General features: G+C 34.2%; 1 protein-coding gene across 3 annotated transcripts in view; it reads left to right on the forward strand.

Moving 5' to 3' along the window:
• Positions 1-24,747, forward strand: part of LOC115446474 — a 38,255-nt gene that overhangs the window by 818 nt on the left and 12,690 nt on the right. For 2 of the 3 annotated variants that reach the window (XM_030173139.2, XM_030173141.2), the window contains exons 2-10: positions 60-196; positions 16,936-16,959; positions 17,297-17,579; positions 17,907-17,974; positions 18,484-18,690; positions 19,050-19,180; positions 19,854-19,989; positions 20,410-20,528; positions 20,614-24,583. In XM_030173139.2, the coding sequence (XP_030028999.1) occupies positions 60-196; positions 16,936-16,959; positions 17,297-17,579; positions 17,907-17,974; positions 18,484-18,690; positions 19,050-19,180; positions 19,854-19,989; positions 20,410-20,528; positions 20,614-24,583 (5,075 nt within the window). The remainder of the gene's footprint in view (positions 1-59; positions 197-16,935; positions 16,960-17,296; positions 17,580-17,906; positions 17,975-18,483; positions 18,691-19,049; positions 19,181-19,853; positions 19,990-20,409; positions 20,529-20,613; positions 24,584-24,747) is intronic. The other variant, XM_030173140.2, reaches the window with a different exon arrangement.

A 24,747-nucleotide genomic window follows, 5' to 3' on the forward strand; every position in this document is an offset into this window, starting at 1 on the left:
AAGTCTCAGTCTATTCGTGTGAAGCTATAGAAGTGTAAAGCTTCTATATAATATTTCAGATGCAAGTGGGCAAGCATCTGAGGGTTGGAGTCCTGACGGAGGACTGTATGCAATGGTGCCAGCGCTGGCGCTGGTCCTCACCGCAGTTGGCTTGCTGTTTGGTTGTACATGGTGTTACCGACACAAAGATTGCAAGGTAAATTGTAATACATTTTTAATTATATTTTTCAGTCATGTTTAAGACTCAGAGTGATGATCATCACAAAAATTAAATTATCTGGAAACTTCAAAATCCAATTGATCTAGCCAGTAGATTATCATTTAAGAAAAACATTAGTAGTTTCAACATATATTTTTTTTTTATTATGTAATGAATGATGCATATTTATCTTTATGATTTGATTTGCATATTGTAAACATACAGATTGTCCTATAAATGGTATGCTGAACCTAAGAGTAAATGGTTTTAAGGGTGCAGAAAATAATAAGAATATATCTAATTATTTGTCCATACAGAAACAAAAGACAGGTCAAACAAGTAAAAAACCTCAATATTTCAAAAATACTTTTATAAACATCATTTTCTATGTCTGATAGAGCCCATAGTCGTAATTGATGTCCTTAAGTTCAGTGTATTATGTAAAGGACACCTTGTATAATACAATTGTAATATCAAAAATAATAAAGTTATGAAGTCTGTTAGGGATACTTGACTAGACTTATTAGCTATTAAATCAAAAGAATTAGGTAAACATAGTGGATTCAAACAGTAATATAAATTTGATATTAAATTTAGGCCAATTTGTTTAAAACAATATTATGAACAAATGTTGACTTTTTATCTAATAAATTCCATGTTTATTAATAAATTCAGGACTATTATGTGGTAAAAAATATGTCAGTATATTTTTTATGAAGAATTCTTGACACAGCATTTTGAACTTTTCAGCCTTGTCTGTTTTATAACATTGATTAGAACATCCTATTTAACACTTATTCATCCAATATTCTTGTAAACCTTTTCAATGCCATAGTTTTTATCACTCACTTATGTGTTTCATGCCTGTACTGATGTTATTAATTATGTACTACATACTACTTCTGAGAGTGTTTACTAATAAAGCTATCTTTTGTCAGTTATTACTGAGTGGCATAGGCAATGTTTTATACTAAAACTGTACTTGCCACCTGGCAGCGTTAAAAGCGGAAGTTTATTGTGTATCACAATTAGAAGTAATTATACAATCATTGATTAGAAAATTACTGACATAATAAATTTGACAATACTTGTTAATTAATAATGTGGGTCATTTGCTTAATTAAGTTATCCCTACTTCTCGTAACGACGATTGGGCGTTATCAGATATTCATTCATCCCGTAGGCGTCGTCGGCGGTGGGCGGTCGGCGCGTCATAATCTCGTTCCCATACGTACGACGTTGGTTAATAAAACTTCCAGTTGTGTATCTAATCAGCGGACGGATGGGGTCGTCGCACTCGACGCGCCCTTCGCGTTTTCAAAACTATGCCCATTCTAACAGATATTATCAAACACATGTTTCAGTATTTGAACAATTTCATGTTAACTTAGTTATCTGTAATCTGTGGTTCTGATAAGATTGTTTTTATTGCAAATACTTAGAGCTATGGCATATTAGGATTATGCGTAATATTATGAAATATTTATATATCTATACACCTATTTAATTATTCTTTCAATTCTTACTTTGCTTTATCTCAATTCTCTTCATAGCTTCCCTTGAAAAGTAAAGTATTTAAGAAGTGAAGTATATAAAGCTTTATTCAGGTATTTGAAAAACAACAATTCAGTTCATACTTTCTCAAGTCTGATTAATTTAAAATTTTGTGTACTGTTACTTGACATGGCTCCTTGTGCTAATCCTGCAGTATCAAGTTGTGTGTGGGATACCCAACACCTCAGCAACTTACAGCAGATATGGAATATTTGGATTCATAAGAATGGTTTCAATGAGTAAGGTGTTACATGATGATGGAGAGCCATTATGAAGAAAATTGTTAGCTTAGAAGTTTGAAATTAAAATATATTTAAATTTAAAATGACCCCTGACACAAAAAACCTCCAAAAAGTAAAAAAAAATCATGTGACTAATTTTATTACAAGTACTGATACAATATTGTTGAGTTATTGTACTAATAGTTGTGATTATCATTGAATATCAATGTTGTAACAATATCGATCACCTATCCATTAGAGTAATAATAAGTATCCCTATGCCTAGACTTTTGACAGGACTTTTGGTGTTAAGGGTAAATAACAACATTCAAAATTTTTATTTTATTTTCCGGAAAAAAACGTCCCGAAAAGGAATATCAAACGAACACAAGTAATTTCTTAAAATAGTATTTCATGAATTATTAGTACGGGAATGTCCTTATATCAATAATTTTATATTTAAAACGCCGAATAACGATACATCGTGAAATTTAAAGGTAATTAGAAAAAAACATACCCCATTAACAGATTTCTAGTAAATAAGCGGGAGTTATTTCTATACATAATTCATAAATTATGAATAATTTCAAAATTAAATTTTGGGCATTTTCCTTTGCAAAAAAACAAAACACAAATTTATGTTAATTATAGGGCTTATTATTACGTCACATGCTTTATGATAGAAATTGTACAATACGAAACGTTAAAATAAAGAACAATATATAATACGTATTTACTCTAGGTAGGTCATGCAATTTTGCTACTGTTTCAATGAAACAAGTAATAAGTTATTGAAATTAGGGTAGCTCCCCGTTTGTTATCACAGAGTAAAAGGTGGTAAAATCGATTTTTTAATCTCATGGTGCAGAAAAAGAGCCATTGTGTTGTGCGTAGGTCATCCGTGACATCACGCACGCCTCTACGACGACTCATTCAAGGCCTAACTGTCACTTTCGTGACGTAATCCTTTTAGTGCTAATACCTCCGGAGTCAAGGAAACGCACTGACCTTGGCGGCTATTATTATACAAACGAGATATAATCTGCAAAAAGAAGTACGGCAATAACTTGGAGATCATCGCGAGAAAAGCTATATTTGTCAATCATAACATTTATCTGTTAATTACCCTAACAGAATATTCGTACCGTGCTTAGACTAAGTATTAAGTATCCGACGAGGTTGTGGAATCCTTTACCAGGTGGCACAATTTCATGTTCTTTAGCGTGTGTTCTCGGAATTTGAATTATCCGATATTTTCGTAAATGCAATGCGTGACGTAGGCTTGTATTAATATAACGACTTTTAAATTTATAGTTATAAAAATAAATTTAACTTTCATTAAATCAAATGTCCTTAAATGTGAGATACTCATATTCTTTGCGCAATATTCTCAATAATATTAGAGAATATCTGATCGACCTTGTGCTCGAATGTCAAATATCACTTTTGAAATCATAATATGTTTTGTTGCGAATTCTCACCAAAAACGTCACACGGATTCTGTATTCCTAAATTTAGTCTTTATATAGGTTAAAGAGTTACTCATAATTTACATAACACCTACACATATCTACGTTACTCGAGCACCACAAGTGCTTCTTCAATGAAAGGATTCAAGTGCGTCTGAAAGCGACTTAGTCTATATAAAGGAAGCTGTCGGCTTTACTCAAATGCTTTTGTACTGCGAGCCCTCCCGGCCGAACCTATTACAGTCTAACCACTTGTGCTAATTACTCGAGATGTACAATCGACGTGAGTCATTAAAGACGGGACTGCCCGACACAATTACTCATCAAGCAGAAGACATTTGGCATTTGTGCCGCTTCTATTCTTTGCTCCGATGCTCCTACGATGTACATGACGATTCGTACTTAATGCACGTGTTTATAAATGATTTTATATGTTGTTAGTCATTGCATATGTTTTTACATCTAGCTTTTATGGCTCTTAACGCAATGTGATAGCAGATGTAGGTAGGTATATGTATTTCGTTCAAACATTATACGCGTTGTAATGTTTTTGTTGAATTATTTATATGAGCCAATAAGGTTTGATGTACATCTATAGCTTCGTTTTAAAACGTCTGTTTATGCACTAGATATCATTTATTATATCAGTTTTTTTTAATTGACCCAAACTTAAATTTCTTGATAACCTGCTTAGTCCTGAAGATTTAATGTAAATAATTGTCGTATTTATTAAACAATATTATATTAACTCATACAATGCCAAATTATTTCACACTAAACATAAATAATCGTGTATCAGCACTCTGGACAATGCAAATCATTATTCTAATTAGCTTAATGGATGAGCGTTTTCTGTGAAAGCGTATTAAATTAACTAAATAGCCTTGTGACCTGTGGGTGTTTTTATTCTTTTCGCTAATAAACAACGTCCCAGATTAGGTCATCTGTTATGATGTTTGAAACACAAAATAATTATTGTCTATACTCTATAGAATTCGTATTCCACGCGGGTCATGGTGGTGATTATAAACGAAGCGTAATTTATACTCAATATTAATTAATTTAATAGGCATTTAAACAACCCTGTCTTAAAAGACCTTGTCGATTGCATAATAATATAGCTGTAGATTCTAATTGCATTGACATCTTTCGCCTTTCTCCATCCCAGTACAGGAAAAATATGTTATGTGATAAATAATTATATATTAGGGTTTTTAAAGGTTCTCAAGGTGTTGGTGCGTACTTATATTGTGCCACCTTTTTCGTTACAAGTTTTGTAATCTGTGGAAACTGTGGGGGAATGTGTATTTCTATTTGTTTAGTTTATTATATAAGTAAAACAGTACCCTGTTATTTTCCAAATAAACTAAAATAAAAATAAAATAAGTATCATGAGGGTCGTTAGCATTAAAGTCGGTTTACATTACAGACCAAGAGCTGAGCTAAATCACTTTAGCTTAGCTGACATAGCTGAGAAAGTTACATACATTAAATGAAATAGCTTAGTTTACATAGTTTCTGGTCAGCGCCTATGTAAGAAAAAACATCTCAACTATGCAAACTAAGTTTAACTAACTTAGCGTTTATTCTGCAGCCGGCATTAGAATGGTCTAAAAACCTATCAAAGATAGAAGAAGAATCGGTACTGATCATGATCTCACGGCTCATCTCGCGCAACAAATCAATTCGTGATAATATTTAAAAAATAAGAACACAATTGCGCATCGAACTAACCCGAGACCGAGTCCGAAACAAACTGTAAACACGTCAGCTTGGTCGCAAATTACGTGCACGACACATTGTTTGGTATAGTTTCATTCTTCGCTCGATATCTAGTCATCGTGACCTTGTGCGAAATCTCAATTGCATCGTTCCAGATTCATCAGCCCGTGGCCCGTACCGAGACACGCGTTGGACGTAAACAGAATTATTCATACATCTCATTGTTGGTTAAACAAACGCGTACTCCTGATAATTACGACGTTTACATATCTGTGCGTTGACTATCAAAACATTCAACTCTGGGGAATCTTTTTGGGAATTCTTAGGATTATTGCGTTCATTTGTTTGTAATCCGAGTGTTTGTAAATGTAAAAAAAAAACATATTACTGTACTGTCCGGGTACCACCAATTTATTGTCTCGGGATCCAAATTCAAATTCTTGGCGTTGTGGATTCTTATGAATGACAATAATTATATTCATCATCGCTATCTTCAGGTAAACCATTTGCTGCTTTGTCGCCGCATTTATAGAAAAAACTTTTACAATGTGCACTTTACATATTTTGGTTACCAATTGAGATGCCAGCAATACGTATCAAAATATTAATTCTTTACTATATTCGCTTTATCAAAATAAAAATGTAATCGAAAATAAATTTCATCTTAATATACTTTTCTGTTCGTTACCGATCAAGTATATGTATATTATGTACATGTATTTGATTCTAAATTATGCAGCGGCGGATTTAAAGGTCCCCGGCTATCCTCAGCGTGTCATTCGATATCGTGACGTAGGTCCACCAAGGTGCTATATCGGGTGAGTCAGCGCCGCCCATCTGCCGGTCGATGACAACACCTCAGCGTAAACATGTGTTACGTGCAACGTTGTGCATACATCACTGATCTTGGATTTTCTTAAATTTTTTGTGATATCGTCTATTAAAAATTGCAGTCCTTTTCACAGACTATTATTTAGCTGTATTATGTTACGGAACGCCTCTTAAATTTATATACAGACGAATAAATAAATTGAAGGTCATCCTCAAACTCTAAAGAGTTAACTGTCTTGCAATTAGATATAGCACACTTGTGTTTGATTTTGTTATTTTTATTTATTTTTACAATATTACCTCTTCTGGCCTATTCATATATATATTTTCACATTCTGTTTGTATTAAAAACCCATTTAATAAACTTTTTCCAGCGAATGTCGAACCGAAAAAGAAAAGTACAAACCCGATAGTTTGGCACGTAGGTAATATAAATCCCGATTGTTTTTTATCGCTGTTTGTAGTATCATCAAACGTCTTTGTTTTTGCAAAAGAACCCCCGCGTAGGGGAGTATAATCTGATTATGTATGGAAATGGCACGGATAGATGTGTTTGCTATCAGTTCCGAAGAAAATATTGTCCCGTCTCGGTGACGGTGAGGGGATGAAGAAACTCAATGGCCTAATTCTGTGTTTGTTTTTGGGAAACAAATAATATTTCTAACTGTCTAACGTGGTAGTCCATTCATTATAAATGTTTTGTATAGTTAAAGAAATAGAAAACATAATTATTGTTGTTCTTTTAGAATAGTTCCAAGATAATACGCTAAGATTTATTTTAAAATAAGGTTATTAGTTCTGAAAGGTTCATACATTGATTTCGTAGCATAAGAAATACTAAGCATGGAAAGGAAATGCACAGGTAAGTAACACCTTTACAAAGGTTAGGTCAGAAAAATAATTTCTAGTTGTGAAGTTAAGTAGCGAGCAGGCCGACGACGGAGTCACTCACATCCTCCACAATGCTCTGAAACACTCTACTTGAACTCTGCACAACGGAATTTGAGATCACATAAAAACCCTAGACTACGCGCGAGACATTCACACGACGTAACAACAAACTTATATTTGCAGTCATAACATTTAAAATAGACTTTATGCACACTAGTTAGGAGTTAATATTAGATTGGCTAACTCAGCTATAATGTTTGTAATCTAGCGATGCAGTGGCGCTTATAGTTGGCATAGAGCCCGGGGCTAGCACACCCCGAAGCCGTGCCCCTCCTACGCTGTCATCGCTCCGCACTTCCCCCATCGCTCTTGTGATTCATGCTCTAAAATTATACCAACCTATAAAACCGGCGATGTAACGTTAAAAATGTTTCTTAGATTAATCTAGGAGCAATGCGGATGCCTTGGTAATGGTCGATGCGAATATGTGCCAGTGTTTAGAATTGTTGTACCCACATGCAGCGTATGTGTCCACTCTTTATATATGATTACATTATTGTGGTAATACATTGTATTTAATTTTCAACATTAGTATTAGTGCAGTATTAGATGCTTCAACATTATGATTGCGCGTCGGCTAATTAAAATATTATGCTTCTCCCGAAGCTTACCATTAGCGCCGATTTTTTAGCTCTTTTCATTCAAGTTACTACTGGCAACTTTAGGTGAATCGTACCGTACTGTCACCCATGGTATTGGGATCAATAATATCGACTTTATTTAGCTTCCAAATGTCATGATACTATACCAAAAGCACTGACAATTTAATTTATAATGTCATATTGCATTGCACTGCATAATGTATAAAAAATGTATGGGTCGGATTTAAGTTGTCTTATAAGTTTTATTTGATCATTCATTTTTTTTTCGCAGTGTTATCCTTGTCAGCCGTTTATTACTTCTAGTATACTATAGACACCTAAACAATCCGCACACAGTTGTTCAAACATTATGATTGTAATTAACTGTCAACAAAAAAGTTGGCTGACAATGTAATCAAAGTTAACATTAACTATTACTTAATACAGAATTAGCTTAATATTGAGGCAGGTCTGAACAACCAAACATATAACTCCAATGTCAAGACCGGTCGGTGTATCTTAGCTTAGTCATGTCTGTTTTTAATATTACTCATACTTTTGTTTAATAGACGGCATGTACGCAATTTCATGCATTTTGTTTTCGTCAAGCCAAATTTAAAACTAGCTTTTTTCCTATATGGTAAATATGATTTACAAAAATCATAAAAACATGAAGTCAATAAATTAGTCAACGTAAAAAATATAAAATCTTCGAATCAGTTAATTAAAAAACATAAACATGGATTTAAAGTAGATCGAATAAGTTATGTAAACAAAATACAGGAGCTAAATCAAAAAGTCATGAAAACGCATTGTTTCTATGATGGGTTGCCATACCGCCTGGTCTACCCGGAGGTGTTTCGACTTGTTATTTTATAGATAAATAAAATAAAATTCATCTAAATTTTTATTCATCACGTAGGCGAACATACTTACATTTATGATAAGTGAATGTACATAAGAATATTTAATTATTGACTAAGGCTCACAAAAAATGTACCATAACACACGGGAATTGTAACACACAATAACGCACAGAAAATAGGCAACACACTGGAAATATTGTTAAGATTAGTGCACACCAAAAAAGAGTACTTTATTTTAGATCAAATACTATATGCTACATTTTGTTTATTTAACTCAAGAAAAATATTATTATATCCTAATCTAAATAATTAATATGATATAATTATAATAATAATTTAGCCTTTCCCAATAGAGCTTTTGTCTTTCGGCAGGTGTTAGTGGCATCTAAAAAAAGGAAATATTTAGATAATATTTTATTTTACAAAACATGGAACGACTAACTTCAATAATCAAAGTTTTGATATGTGGTCGCCATTATGATAATATTTCCAATGTAATCTAAGCTTAATACCTTTCATGTGTATTACGTCACACAGTTACGTAACACACGTAACCCACGTGAACAAACACACGTGAATAACAGAACCCGTAAAATAATTAAATGCAATGTAAATAAGTGATAAACTACACTATATCACAATATACATATCCCTCTTATTTGTTTTTACACTTTATAGACAATTTTAGCTACTTACCATGCAAAATTGCTTCTGAAAAGTCGCTTAAACAAAGGACGAAAAATAACGTGCACTAAAGAATTCCCGTTTCTACAAAAACTAAGATGTTAGACAGGAAACTGATATATCATTTTGAAAGTAGTGAAGTCGTCATTATAAAAAAAATAGCATCATATGTTGCTACTACTTTAACAAAAAAAACTACTTCGTAACAAATCATTTGTAACACACGTGAAATAAAATGGGAACATTTTGTTTTGAAGTCGTTATTCATTCAGCTTTTGCTTATTTTAATATATCAACAAAACTGATTATAGCTTTATTTGCATGCTTTCAACATGTATACGAGAGCTCACTATAAGTATATGATTCAAGACGTTATAAAAAAATATATATTTGACTATGGGTAGACACATTTTATTTTTGTATGAAACAAGAAGTAAGCTATTTTATTATACCAGATAATTTTCGATTACATTTAATAATATCAAACTATTAAATAGCTTAGCATTGAAATATGAACAGTAGCCAACATAGGAATATTTATTTTAATTTTATTAACTTTCGAACTTACATTTTTCTTACGACGTAGTTGGGCTCATGAAAATTATAGGTGAGGTACATTTTTTTTGAGCCTTAGCCTATTATATTTATTTATTTAATATATTATTAACATCCTTCAATAAATAACGTTGCCCCGAATTAAAATTAAGACAATTATAATTATTAGCATGTAGTACCGAAAGTTTTAAATATCTCGGTTTAGCTCCAGGAAGTTATGGCAGTCTTACATTATCGCCAGCTACGGAACTGTGTAGGCTACACGAATATCTGGCCAAAGCTAATTTTTGTTGCATTTGTTAACAAGTTGATCAATATGCATTAAAACTGTAGGTCATTCATACTCATGTGGTAGTGATTTAGTTTCCTGTGTAGCATTAAAACACCGCGGGAGATACGATAGTAAAAGCAATCGACGAAATACATACGCATATTTTTGCCAAATATCCATTGTTATTTAGTCTAGCCGAGATGTTTATAGCGTTAGGTAACTGTACAAGTGACAAGAGAATGGTGTGTACACAACATTATGCGCTTGCGCATCATTATCGTGATTCACTCGCGGTCGCCGCGAGCCATCTAATTACAATACGAGAGCACGTGCTTCGATACAAATGTGGGCCTTATTGATAAGAGGCTGTTAATGAGTGCGCCTTGTTTTGCGCCTCTATAACGTCTTTGTGATTCGAGATATTACCCGACCGGGGAAATGGAGGAACGGTTTACTTTGATTTTGTTTTGCATATTTTACATAAGATTTTTGTTATTAGTTATTAAACTTGATTATGTAGTTCATATAATAGTGATCATGTGATAATTACTAAGACCATTTAAATTACAATTTCATCATTATCATCAGCTACAGGATGTCCATTACTAGAAGCTGTCGGCATCCAGAGACTCTGAATTGCTAAATTGTTAATTGTAATAAAGGTAGCAGAAACCTTTATTACAATTAACAATTTAGCAATTCAGATTTGAAATAAAAATAATCATTGATTTTATGTATGTGTGTATCTTATTCGTTTCTAATTTGACTAATAATTATTCCTACTCACCCAACACGTTTGTTTAATTTGTAACGTCCAAAAACTGTTTAACTTCGGGGTGTGGTTGAAACTTGTTTTAAAAAAACTTTAAATAATGTCAATGCCCACATTGCTATTCCAATTATTTTGGCAACAACATCGTGTCATTCATTTTAAGTCTATTTTTGTTTGGATTCCACCAAGTGTAGGTACTCGTATGTACATCGAAATGCATGTATGTTCTCTTGTAATGTTATTTCTCTGTCATAATTATGTTTTTAACAGTGCAATTTGTACGCAAATATACAGTCAATTGATGGCAGTTACAGTCGAAAAAACATACATGATTAATCGTGCGATGATATCATACGAATATAAAAAGCATACATATTAATGCCATTTACACCCTTACAAAATTATAATTAATTTACTTTCATTTATAGATAAGTTATTAAAATCAAAAAAAATATTTTATTTTTTAAATAATAATGTCAATCACATGACTTAACCCCGTGTGGTTAAATTGTACTGGATTGAAAAGATTTTTAAAATGTATCGTTCACCATTCGTCCACTTAGTATAATTGCAGAAGTAGAGTGTAATTACTCAGTCGTGCGCCCTGGCATGCTCTATTGCAAGCTCACTGATTCGTCACTGCTCACTCATAAGTTGTTGGCACTATATTCTTGAACAGTTTTATTCATGTTATAATCTCCAAAATACTTTGACTTAGATTTTACAAAATTTTCTACCAGCAATTTCCAAGATTATCGCTGATAACAACAAAGATTTTTTTCTGTTTCTATCTAAACTAGCGTGTTTATTTGCAATGCACAGTTTCACAAAACACATTTAGCATTCAATATCCTTTTGCTTCGTAGTAATTATCCTGCTCATCGTTTTTCATTAATCGCTCATAGCACTGACCTTGTAATAGGAAATCATATTTCCCAGAAACACTAGTTCTTAGTACAAGTCATATTAAAGTAATGATTCACAAGAACTTCTTTAGGTTTTCTAATTTTCTTTTAACGTATTTTTATTGTGAAACTCTATTAACTTATATTCTGTAAAAGATTATGTATTCCTTCCGAACCGAATTTCGGCTACAGTGGCCAATCTCAACAAATGCAGGAGTGTGTGCACAATCCACTGGTGCACAGTTCGGTGAAATGGCAATCTTACATGATCAGAAAGTTATCAGGCGCAGGACCAACGGCTTAACGTGCTTTCCGAGGCTCATGGGTATCCTACAGTCAATTTCCTTGCTCCGACCTGCGACTGAGTAATTTTTAAGATGGAAAATCTCAGTCACAATTATTTTGGTCCGACCCGGGATTCAAAACCAAGACATCAGCGCGGTAGTATTACTCGTATCGTGTACAATTACAACTACCCCATCGATCTAGTCAACAACAACATTTTAATTATAATTAGCGATCTTATTAATAATTATAATTATGTTAATCAGTGATTATTCTACTTAGCGTTTCACTATCGCATTCGTATCTTAGCTGTAAATACGATTTTTATTATTAACAGGTTTAATAAAATACTACTGTAAACATCCAGAAAAGATCGTGAGTCATGCTATTCCTTTATGCAAGGTGTGAAAACTGCTAATTTCTAAGAGGGCATCATCATGCTTGCGTGAGTGATTCGAAACATAACTAGTGTTTTATATATGGCATAGTCCTTACTGGCTAGTGGATGATGGTCCACTTATTTTAAAATCATATTTGTAAATTTAAAAAAAATAGAGCATATAAAAAAATTGTTTAAATTATAACATCACCACATATTATAAAATTTTAATAATAAAGACACTTACGAAAATCGTAGTATGTTATTGAATTGAGTACAAAACAAAAAAGAAACTAAAAACATGGATGGTGGACCATGTTAGGTTTCGGGCTATCTTCGGTTAAAAATTTTACCTAAACCTTCTATGAAAAACAAACAATGATCTAAGTACTGAGAAGATATCTCTCATGAGATTTAAGGAGCTTTTGAATCGGAAACAAGTACCATTATTTTCGATTTATCTTGAATATTACTGGTACATTTTTGCATATATATTTTACAAAATATCAATGCATATAAAAATATAAAAAAATGAATCACCCCTCGATAAGGTGGCTGAAGATCCAAGCCATCGGCCATTATATTATTATAAGTATCATATTTACATGCATTTTTAAATAAAGGATCTATATTATCTTCAAAATATGTGTTTTGTTGACTAAGACACTTGTTATTGGACCGTACCAAATCCGTTCCATATTTAACAAGAAAGTCGTGCACAAACATTCAGTGCGGGTGACTGTTTTGTACTTCACCGTGATTCGCGCACTGCTTTACACAACAATAGTAAGCGGCACATCTACTTTAGGCTTGCATGGGGCGCAGGCAGCAACATTGTTGATTAATGCTGATGTGATATTACGTCCGTTCTATTAGTCCCGAGGAAGATACTAGACGTAAACTTTCTAGTTAAACGTTAATAAAACCGCGTTTTGCTTGACGTTACAGAAAAACAAAATAAATCAGATCTCGTCATATACTCGCATACATGTAAGTTTTCGTTTAATCTAGAATTTTGCAAGCATTCTTTGTTGCAAAAATTATTTTGCCACTTTACTTTATTCAAATTAAAGATACTCCTAAAGTTTTTCTAATTCGCTCAGATATATCATAGATTGTTACATTGTATGGTAGCCTAAGCATCATGAAATATTACAACCGCTATTGTTAAGCATAGTGCACATTGGCACATTGTCGCATTGTTGCTGTATGGTCGTAAACGACAAATGTTCTTGTAAATTGTCGTCCATTGTTCCAAAGCCGACGACATGAGAAAAGTAATACGAAGTTTTGTTTTATTGTTAAGTGATTGTATGTACTCTGCGGTACATACAATCACTTAACAATACAGTATTAACAATTACTCAAACCTATTACCTAGGAAATTATCTGGATAAGCATATTATTATGTAAATATTTTATCGTTAACACTAATAAGCACATTTTTTTCCGAAGGTAAATAGTGACAATTACAATAAAAATATTGCCCGAATATTTTTTTTTCCGGTATGAAGTTAAAATATGTATCCAAGTTAAATCTTTTAAAAAACCTTTACGTCTAGTGTGCCAATGATAATTCATTCCAAATTATTCAGAACTTTTGGAGTAGCCCAACTAATTAAAATTACCACTTGTTTAATTTTGTAACCCCCGAATAACTACAATATTATAAGCTTAATGGGCGTTGATCTCTGAATTACAGAATTTTATTTTTTTTTTTCTTTCTGTATGTATTTATTGATTTGACTAAGGAAAAAAGAAGGAAGGAAAAACGATTTATTAGTTTGGAGTAAGTCGAATGTTTGGGTCGATAGACCTACAACAAAACCAGATACATAGATACATAATATATTGTATAGTAATATTATAAAAGTTTATCAGCATTAATTTATTTGTAACTGAGTAATACTTGACCTGTTCTTATTACGGTACAACAACATTAAAGCAGAGATAGTGTTATGGAATCTATTTAATTTTAAACATAATGACCAAACATGTAAGATATGTGACTCCTTTTAATTTATAATTATTGGGGTATTCAGATTGATGTTAGGTTAATTTTCAGGTTAGTTTCATGTCTAAATTTTATTAGCTCTCGTTCACCTGAAATATTTACAGAAAATAAAACATTCGCTGTTATTCTGGGATAAAAATAGCCCATATTACCAATGTCAACTCAGTATCTGTGTATCAAACATCTATATTCATTAGGCATTTTATGCGTATCGTAAATAAACATCTGAAACAACTTCTCAAACTTTCTCATTTACAATTTTAATGGTAGGCCATTAGCCAACCATATTAATGAGATGTTGGTAAGTATCCGTACACCTTTTTATCATGTTTACACTGCATGTTTTTCCTATGATTTCACTACTTATTTGTCAGGGACACAAATACTATGATGTATTTTGTAATCGATTTAATTTTGTCGCGAAATAGTAATCTGTAATCACATACTTCAATACAAACAGGCTATACAACAATAAAACGATAATGTGGCGGGACTCTCGAAACAATCATTAGAAGTTAATACTTCGAATGTCCGTTACTCGGAATTGGTCATTAATTGAAATCGCATTATTACAATCATCCTCTTTCATAAGTTAACAAGGAACATAATTTGTATAGACCGCAATAATACATTAAACCGGAAGTACAATAATAGCCGGCGGATACAAATAAAACTCATATTGTGATAAACCTTGACGTAGCTAGGGCTGCCATTTGTACCATGCAATACATAATTTATGTTTAAAGAGTCGTTTTATGTGTGATGCACAGCGTGCTATCACGTTTGATGTAGATGAAAAGGCGTAATTTCTGTAATAAGTGGTTGAATATTGTTCCCCGTAAGAACAAAGCGACCCTAATCCGTATTTGTATTGTGCATGATCGCAGTAACGCGTAAATTACGATCAGAATCTAGATTCTAGACGCTCCACCACCGACTATATACTTATTAAGCTTTGTTATAACGACTCTTTTAAATTTTTACTGCACTCGATCGGTTTAGGAACTTAACTAAATGTAAACAAAAACTGACATCCGGCTCCTGGGTAGTCAACCTTTTCTTAACTTTACAGTGTTTACGAAGACTGTCGTGTCAATGAAATTACTGCGTACTAAATTCCTTTTAGAACAAAACAAATAAATAATAACCCAAATAAATAAGAATACCGAAATATAACTGTAACAAACGCGAATAATAGTGTAACAGGTTATGAAGTATATTTGTGTTACGTCTTATTTCGTAAACAGAAATGGTGCGGCAAAATACCTTTTTTTTTCTATTTGCTTCCGTTTAGTTAATAAATAAACTGGTGGAGTATAGTTAATGAAATAAAATATAATTATGAATAAAATGTGTAGAACAATAACGGACAACCCTAAACTATGCTTGAGAGCTGAGGGCACAAAACGCATGTATAACGTGCGCACGTCGCGTCGTCGCACACCGAACGTCGGGCGTACATACACACACATACTGACCACACACAAACACACACTCAATGTCACACACCCGTCTTATTACCGCTGTCCGCCACGCAGCTACCGCTCTTCATTCAGCGTTGTATGATGTCATATTGCACATTATGTGTGTAGGTATGATAATAGTGGCGTAATTTATTACAAGTCAATTTTTGTTGTACAATTAGCATTCTCATTAACTGACACGACATATAAGTATAGTTTTTGTGCGTTCCATCCATACGATGTGAGTATTAGTGCAGTTTTAAATACTGGATATAACGTTTAAAGCCCCCACCGCAATCCTATTGAGTATTTTTTTCATATAGCCAGAACATTTTTGACATGAATTAACCATAATTGTGAATTGACCAGTTCTATTTGTTGAAAATATAAATGAACCACGACACAAAACACCTCTTAAAAGTTAAAGAAAAATGTGTTTGTAAGTATATTTATATTCTGGCCCAAATGTCGAGTCGGAGGACCGCTTAAGAAATATTGTCATCCCCCGATCCAGGGTTCGGTCTCGACGCGACGACTTTTGGGTCAAAGTATTACTAAATACTAGGTATTTACAATATGCTTAAAGGACAAACAAACAAATTTATTATTTTAATTTTTTAGCTAAACATACATATAAACCATTGTTTTGGTTTAGTTCAAAACATCGCAAATTACCTTAGGTATCTAAATGTTAATAAAAACACTTTATTTATGCTAAGATTAAAGTGCAAACATTTCTTTGGAATAAATTCAACAAAAGAAACCTATAAATTACCTTAACAGTATTTGAAATTCCGTACATTTACCAATTTAAATATCCAGAAACCTATTGAAAGTATGTTGTAGTGGGGTATGTGCATGCCGAACACACCCGAGATGAGTGTAGTAGTAGGTAAGCGGCTGATTGAATTGCTGATTGTTGATTGTAGCGGATACAAAGCGTCCCCGTTCACACGACACGTTGCGTGTGCCGGCCATGCAAAATACGAGCGTAAAAATTGTTCAACATTCCTCCGAAAGTAGGCATCATTTAGATGTATTTTGGTGCACACTATTCTGACTTGACTAAATAACTAACAAAATCTGACTTAGATTGCCTTTATAACGTGTATTGCGAGAAAGTAGGTTTTAAGCAAAACCATATAAAAAACCGATGTTTTTATTTACTGAAAACCACAGATCGTCTCACGTAATTTTTTTCTGTTTTCTGTAGCCGAACGAAGGAGCGGATAATCAGGTAATCCATTTATGCTAACATCCGTAGCTTCATGTATACTGTCCGACGAGTAATGTTTTGTCCACGTCGATAATAACTGTGCGGTTTGTAATGGTTGTTTGACCTTTTTATGTGTTATCTTGAAACATGTCAATTTCTGCAAACGTTCATAGCACTATTTGTATATTCTTGGGGAAGAAATTGTCGCAAATCTTAAAGATGGGGTCTGGTATTGTATGACAAATAAACTTGAAAATGAACACACATGCATTTAAGCAATGACTTGTTTAAGATGTCTCACCTGTATCGCCTTTTTAACCAAATGTATTATAATTAATTGGTACATGTACGTCGGCAGCTGTTCACAGCGAGCGCGACTCACCTGCACGAGGCGCGGCGCGCGCACCCGCCCGACTCTGGCTTCTCGGAGCCCGTCAACAACAACATCAGCGAGGACAACAACAATGGGCCCATCTCGCTGCGGGAGATGCAGAACATCGCGAACAACAACGCCGCCGCGTACATCGTCAGCGAGAACGAGGAGCGCAACAGGATCAGCCGCGAGTCCGTCGTCGAGTTCGAGCCACTGCCCACCGGGATAAGGGTCGCCGATCCGCTAGAGAGATGCGTCGATTGGTTCGGTATGTGTTGTCTCATGAGTGTAAGGTTGTAGATTCTAAGAGAAAGTAACAAAAATTCCTCTTCAATGAAATCTTGTACTATAATGTTTTCTCTGGTATATTATGTTATTCAAATGTCCGTATGAGTACTGTGACGAATTAGATCCGAGCAAAAAACGTATCGTTTAACATTTGAACTGGAGACCTCGTCACAATACATACCACTGGCATTGTATTCAGTGAAGCATTGAGAATTTCCCACGAATTACCGTGGGCCGCGGCCGGTGCCTCGAACGGTCACGCCTATCACTCACTTAGAATCTAATTAGTTAATGTAATTGTTTTCAGGCGGCGAGGACTTTCCCAGGAACACGCTGCAGTACCTAAGGGAAATAGGTCGAGGATGGTACGGCAGGGTAAGTTTACATTTCATTACAAAATCGAATAACCGTTAGTTGGCCCCAAACATGTAAAACACATGGTAATAAAAAACATAATGAGTGTTGTTTATAAGTTAGTTACCTGGTTTTTTGAACTAATTTGAGAGATTTCAAGATTTACAGTAAGAGACGAAGCATTTTTAATGTCCTATCATAGAACCATAACTATAGTCCGCGAATGATACTAAATGGCGAATTTATTATTAGCCATAAAAACGAATGAGTCGTAAGGCGACGCACATCTGTACACACATAGCAAAATTGTGAATAATGCTATGTAAATACTTATCGTGTTTATCGATAAATTTTCCTTCTTCGATGCTCTTTAAAGATCTATAAAACTTGCATATCTAAGCAGTTGCAACAGTATAAAACCATTAATGATGAAAACACAAATATGTACCTCCTGTATATCAATTTTTAACGATCATATTTAGCATTATAGTAAAAATATTTTTTTTTTTAATAATCATTTTTGTTATCAGGTTGTAGAAGGCGAAGTCGAGGATGGTGGTACGACGTCGACGGTAGCTGTGAAGATTTTGAATCAAAACGCAAGTCTGGAGGACAAGGCTCGCTTCCTCGACGAGAATAAAATGTACCGCGACGTGATTCACGAGAATGTGCTGCAGTTCCTGGCGAAGTGCTTGCAGGAAGACCCCTGGATACTTTTATTTGAATTGTGTCCTCTGGTAAATATTTTATAGTTTTACTATCTCTAATTAACTCCCCCAGTAAGATAATTTGGTTATATTATATTCATTTGTGTACGTTGTTTGTAATCAATAACAGTATACAGAAAAATCTTTGGCGAAATGATATAAATTGTTTAAAAAAACGAGACAGCAATAGATATTTCCTGTGTTTGTTTGAGATCTGTACTGGATTTACCTCGCCGTCTCTTTCGCACACCCGCACCGTAATTCCAGTGACGTCACGGCCTATTATAGATCTTACATTCTTCATTTGTTATTTTACATTTATCCTACTGCGAGATTTCAGAACTTTATTATGCGTAGTTTTTATAACATAGACACTATTGTATTCACAGGATCTCCAACAATATCTCATAGTAAACCGTCCTAAAATGGCTATATTAAACGAGAGTGGCGTACCGTTGCGAATAATGTGCGACGTCACTTCCGCACTGGCCTACCTTCACTCAAGAGGTTATATGTATGGGTAAGCAAGCAAATATTGTTATGTAATATGGTAGTATGTATGTTGTATATCCACAATTCTATATTTTTTTATAAAGCTGAAAAGTTTGATAGAACACGCTTTCTCAGGACCTCGAATAGAAAATTATTTTAGAGTTTAATAGCCTATTTATCGAGGAAGGCAGTATATAACATCACGCTAGACCAATAGGATCGGAGTATTAATGGAAAATATAGCAGAAATGGGGAAAATTTATTCCTTTGGGAGCTGTCGTTGCGTACGTTACGTAAACTGTTAAGGTTACGCAACAATTGTGAATGATGGATTTGTTCCTGTTAAAAAAATCTAAAAAATATATTATAAAACAATGTCTCCTGCTTCACCTGTTTGCCTGTCTCAATGCGAAAAACTCAAAAACTACCTAACGGATGCCAATGAAATGTAATATAAAGATAGTTTGAGACCTTGAAAAGGATATATCCTGGAAAAAAATTGAAGCGGCCGAGGCCGAAAACAAAACCTGTTTTATTTAAGATTATGTTATATTATGTTATTGATATTGTTTAAGATTTGGATATGATTTTATATGTATTTCAAATTTAAAATATTCTTAAATCTAAAGTAATATTAGATAATAATCTTGACATACATTTTCCGAAATGATGCCAACTTAAAGGATATATTATTTTCTCAGCAATTTGTGGTGTGGAAGTGTACTCATCCGCGGTAACGCAGACAACGCTCGCGCAGTACTAGGACGATACGGGACAGCAGATCCACAGTATGACTACAGCGCGCCGGAGACGAGGCGGCATCCTCCCGTGTACACGGTAAGTGATCAAAGCAAATCATCGCATAACTCTAGAAAGCTCTACTTATCGGCTTCATTCCGAATTGTAGGTAGGTATTTCGATTCATGTGAAAGCTGACAATTTCATGTCCTACTAGCCTATTATTGTTATAGATGCGAAAGTTTGTAGTTCTGGTATAATAAATATGTGAAGAATAATTGTTGGAGATACATAAACCGCTTAATAGGTTTAAATAAAATTTGGTATATAAATAGAATCAAGTGTTAAGATTAACATAATATTATTTATAGACTTATTTTATCCAGGAGAGGATACAGTATTCTTATTTGGGGAAAGTTCTTTACATTGCTAGGCCACTGAGCAAAGTCCTGTATACTATATTTCATTCTAGATTCTACTTACACTATGTATCTAATAAACATTTTGTATATCTTACAGGCCAGCAGCGATATCTGGTCCCTAGGCACACTGGTGTGGGAGGTGTGCGCATGGGGATCTACTCCTACCAGACATCCGCCTCCAGTACCTGATTTACCTTGCCCATACAGAAATCATCTGTGAGTGTGTTTTTACTGTAATAATATTAAATTTATACCCTTAGGCTATGTAAAAAGGATAATAATATGATAATTTATTTTTCAGATATCAAGTAATGCAGCTATGTTGGAATCCAAATCCAGCTAGTCGACCCACCTCAGCTCAAGTTCACGCCCTTATTAACCATCTATACACAACCCACACAGAGGCCAGTGAAGCCTCACAAGATGATGGCTATGGCAGCAGTGACTTTGAGGAACGCTGGCAAAGATTAAAGCCCAATACAATACCAAAAGTAGATGAACATATTGCTATTGTGCACGCTCCGTCCACATCCATGGCATCTCATTTCACTGGCTCTGATCAAGAAATCGATACTATACAAACAATGCAAGACACACTAAGTATTGATATGGACACAGCAGTATCAAGATCCAGTAGTATTATGTCTGACAAAGATCCATTATCTGTTCAAATAAAATCGGAAAGCCTTACAAACCTCCACGGATCATTGGAGGACGTTAGAAATATCTACCTCACACATAACGAAATGGCAGTTTTAGAATGTCACCAAGGAAATATAAGCTTAGAAGAAAACAGAGAAAAAGAACACGACCGATCTGATAGTTCTGTCGACCCCTGGTTAAAAGACATCATTGCAGGTAGTCAAGACGATGTTAGCTATTATAAAGATGTAAGCGATGTTATTAAGAATCTTGATAATATATTGAATTCGGAAAAAACATCCAGTTCAGAATCCAGCCATCAAGCTAGTCCATCGCGTGATAACCTAGTTTTGGACTGTAAGAAAGACTACCCAATGCAATCTAGCCTAGTGAAATCACCCGGCATTAGTAACTTTCAAAATATTCTAGAAACCGGTTTCAACACTAATATCGAGGACAAAAGTGTGTGTGATGATGATGAAGCCGATCGTGATACTATTGGGACATTGAGTCATTCATTCGAACGGCATAGTGATACAATCAGTCAGCAAACTTTGGAGAATCTTACACCAGAAACACCAATAAAGGATATGAATGATACTCATACATTTATAGAAACAGAAAAAAATTCTAGCATTGGAGATAACGTGATACCCCCTGTACATGAAACTGCTGAATTGCCAAAAGATAAGGAAATAGAAACTAGTGATATTAGTATTCCAAAGTTGAAGGACTTATGTGTAGCTTCATTACCTAGTATAAGTGATAAAGTTGGAAAATCAAGTATAGATGAAGATGTCATTTGTGATAGTATATTAATAGAAAGATCTGATATTAGCAATGAAACTAAGTCAGTAGGTGATGTAGAAAAAACGAGAAACGACACTCAAAGCAGTTCGACTGTTAAAAACGATCAAAATGAGGCTGCTGTGGAAATCTTGCCTGATAAAGTTGTAATACCACTCGAAAATAGTGTTGATCGTGTAGAAGCTGATATTGGAGATAATAAATTCCCTCTCAACCAAGTAAATACAGTTGATCAAGTTTTCATTAGTGTAACAGAAAATATAACCCCCATATTTTTAAACGAAAATATTAGTAAAGTAGCAGATGAGGAAGTAGGGAATAATGATCTCATTGAGCATGTAACGAGTAGTTTTAATGAACCAAGTCTTGGGGTTAATGAAACAATCATAGAAATATGTGAAACAGTAAAAACGAATGCGGAACGTCTGGAAAAACCATCAAACTCATTAATACACAGTGATAATATACAATCCCTTGAACCGTCAGTACATGTAAATTATTCTGAAACTAAGGAGTTAGTCAGAATATTTCTAGAACATGAAATTGCATTAACTGGCAAACATGCACTGAAAAAAGAGATTGTTACTGAAATTAATAAAAATAATGCAGCTATAGAATATCTAAACAAAGAAACAATACCAGAAAGACATAAAAATGAAAATAGTGTTCATCCTGCGACAGATCAATATATACATAATATCGAATCTAGTGATATTTTAATATTAGATAATACATCAGAAAGTAAACCTCCGAGCCTAATAGACATTGAAGATAAATATCTCGAAGTAGATCCTAATGCAGCTTATGATACGAAACATGAAGAGGTCCTAGAAAGCTACATAGAGATACCGCCTAAATCTATCCATGAAAATGTAACTATCAAACCAATTACCGTTGATCATACCAAGGAAAACAATGAATATCTTGCGCCCTGTTTATCCGAAACAGTCATAAATATAATGGAAGAAAAAAACAGTAGAGAAAATTCCATATCTTGTGATAAACAAATTAATTTAAAAAATGTTGAATCACTAGTTGAAGAAGATAAAGATAAGACTGTTGAAAGCGCCAACAGATTAAAGCAGATTATTCCAGAAGTTGCGCAAAGGAAACAGGAAATTAGCCTATATACACATGAAAACTTCCATGACAATAATTTGTTATTGAAAAATAAAAATACCTCACCGTCGGCACCCAGTACATCTAACGATTTGATAGTTAGAAAATCTGATATAATTGAAGTAGATGATAAAAATGAAACTACATGCACACTGGGATTGATAGACGAGCAGATAAGCGGAGAACACGATGATATCAAATTTTCTAACGACATAACTCCGGAAATAACAACTGATGAAAAACTAATACCTGCGTCCGTCGAACTACCATCCAATTTGGATCAAAGTAGCATGGATGGTTTAACAAATAATTTTGTAAGATCTGATTCGGATCTACAAAAAGACACATTGCCGGTTTTGCCACCTGATACAGTACAAAACAATGATAAGCAAAGTTCGCCTTGTGAAATTGAACAACTTGACAATAAGGATAATACTACTAATAATACTTGTAGATCTGATTATGTAGTTATAGAGTTACAAGAGCACTCGAATGATAGCACTGTTTACATGGATCTCATTAATAGTACTAATAGTAAAATTTTAAGTGATAAGACTGTAGATGATGAAGTTAGAAGAGATTTCGAACATTTCTGCTTGGACTCATTGCCGGCTGATGATGTTGCTACGGCCAAAAATGAATCGACAGTATATCTAGACCTTCCAAGTCTCGAAACAAGAAAAGAAACCATAAATTTTTTGCACATGGAAAGAATTGATACAAGTAAAGAATTAGAGAAAGTAATAAGCACAAGCACTCCGTTAGGGAGTGATAATTCTGCAGATAATATTTTAGAAAGTTCCATCAAAATGAAGGAGCCGCAAATGTCGGAAACAAAAGCCCCGGATTACGGTCTAGGTGTAACTTTAACAAAACTTGAACAAACATATGTGCCTGAAAGTATGAGCCCATTTGAATCACCAACAAAGAGCCACCATTCAGATACCTTTGATGAAAATAGTTCAGTGGTCTTAGGCCCCTTCGAGAATTGTACTTTAGAGCTGTTCAAGGGCGTGAAATCTGCAGAAATGGTAGATTTGCCCAAAGAGGAATTATTGGCTTTTTCATCCAACTTCAGCGAAATAAACCTTGAAACTCCTTCCCCTTTACGCGATGGTAATTTTTTGAATGAAGTTCCCGACATCATGCATGACGATTTACAGTTCGACGATATAACATCTGTAAGTGAAGCTAAACTGGATATGTTGACAACACAAAATGTTGTCATCAGCGAGTCTAAAGCAAGTGTGTCAGACCCACAGACAGAAACGAATACCGAAGAAAGTGGTAAATCGGTGACGGAAAAACGTGTATCACCCTTGACGCCACCAAATTCGCCCGGAATATTTCTAGCTTCAACGTCGCAACAAAAATATTTGGTTGACATTGATTTAAATCCACCAGCAGCAGTCGTTCCACAGCCCGTCCAAACTTTACAAGATGAAATCGATTTGAATCAGATTGAATTACAAATCACCTCGAAATTAGCCATGGCAGAGAACGAGAACAATTTAAACATTGAATATTCTGGTCCATTGACTGTAGAAGGTTTAGTAGAAAACGAAGCGGTCGATGCGATGCCGGAATCTTATTTGGCTGGCAATGGCGGGTCGACGGAAGATTTAAGGGAAGGCTTAACGCTAGATGAAGAATGTGTGAAAGCATTGAGAAACGAACTTGAGCTTAAACTGCCTCTAGCGCAGGTAAGATCTTATAACGTCATTTTATGCCTTAAAATGTGTTAACATAAGCTTTGTTAAAACATAATATTATGTCACGTAATTTTCTATCTTAACTGTAATTATTTTATTGAGTGGTAAAAGAAAAACAATGATAGTAATTACCGGATTGTTTGCAATCGCGAAAA

This window comes from Manduca sexta, chromosome 12, assembly GCF_014839805.1.
Source record: "Manduca sexta isolate Smith_Timp_Sample1 chromosome 12, JHU_Msex_v1.0, whole genome shotgun sequence".
In the NCBI taxonomy this organism is placed as follows: Eukaryota; Metazoa; Arthropoda; class Insecta; order Lepidoptera; family Sphingidae; genus Manduca; species Manduca sexta.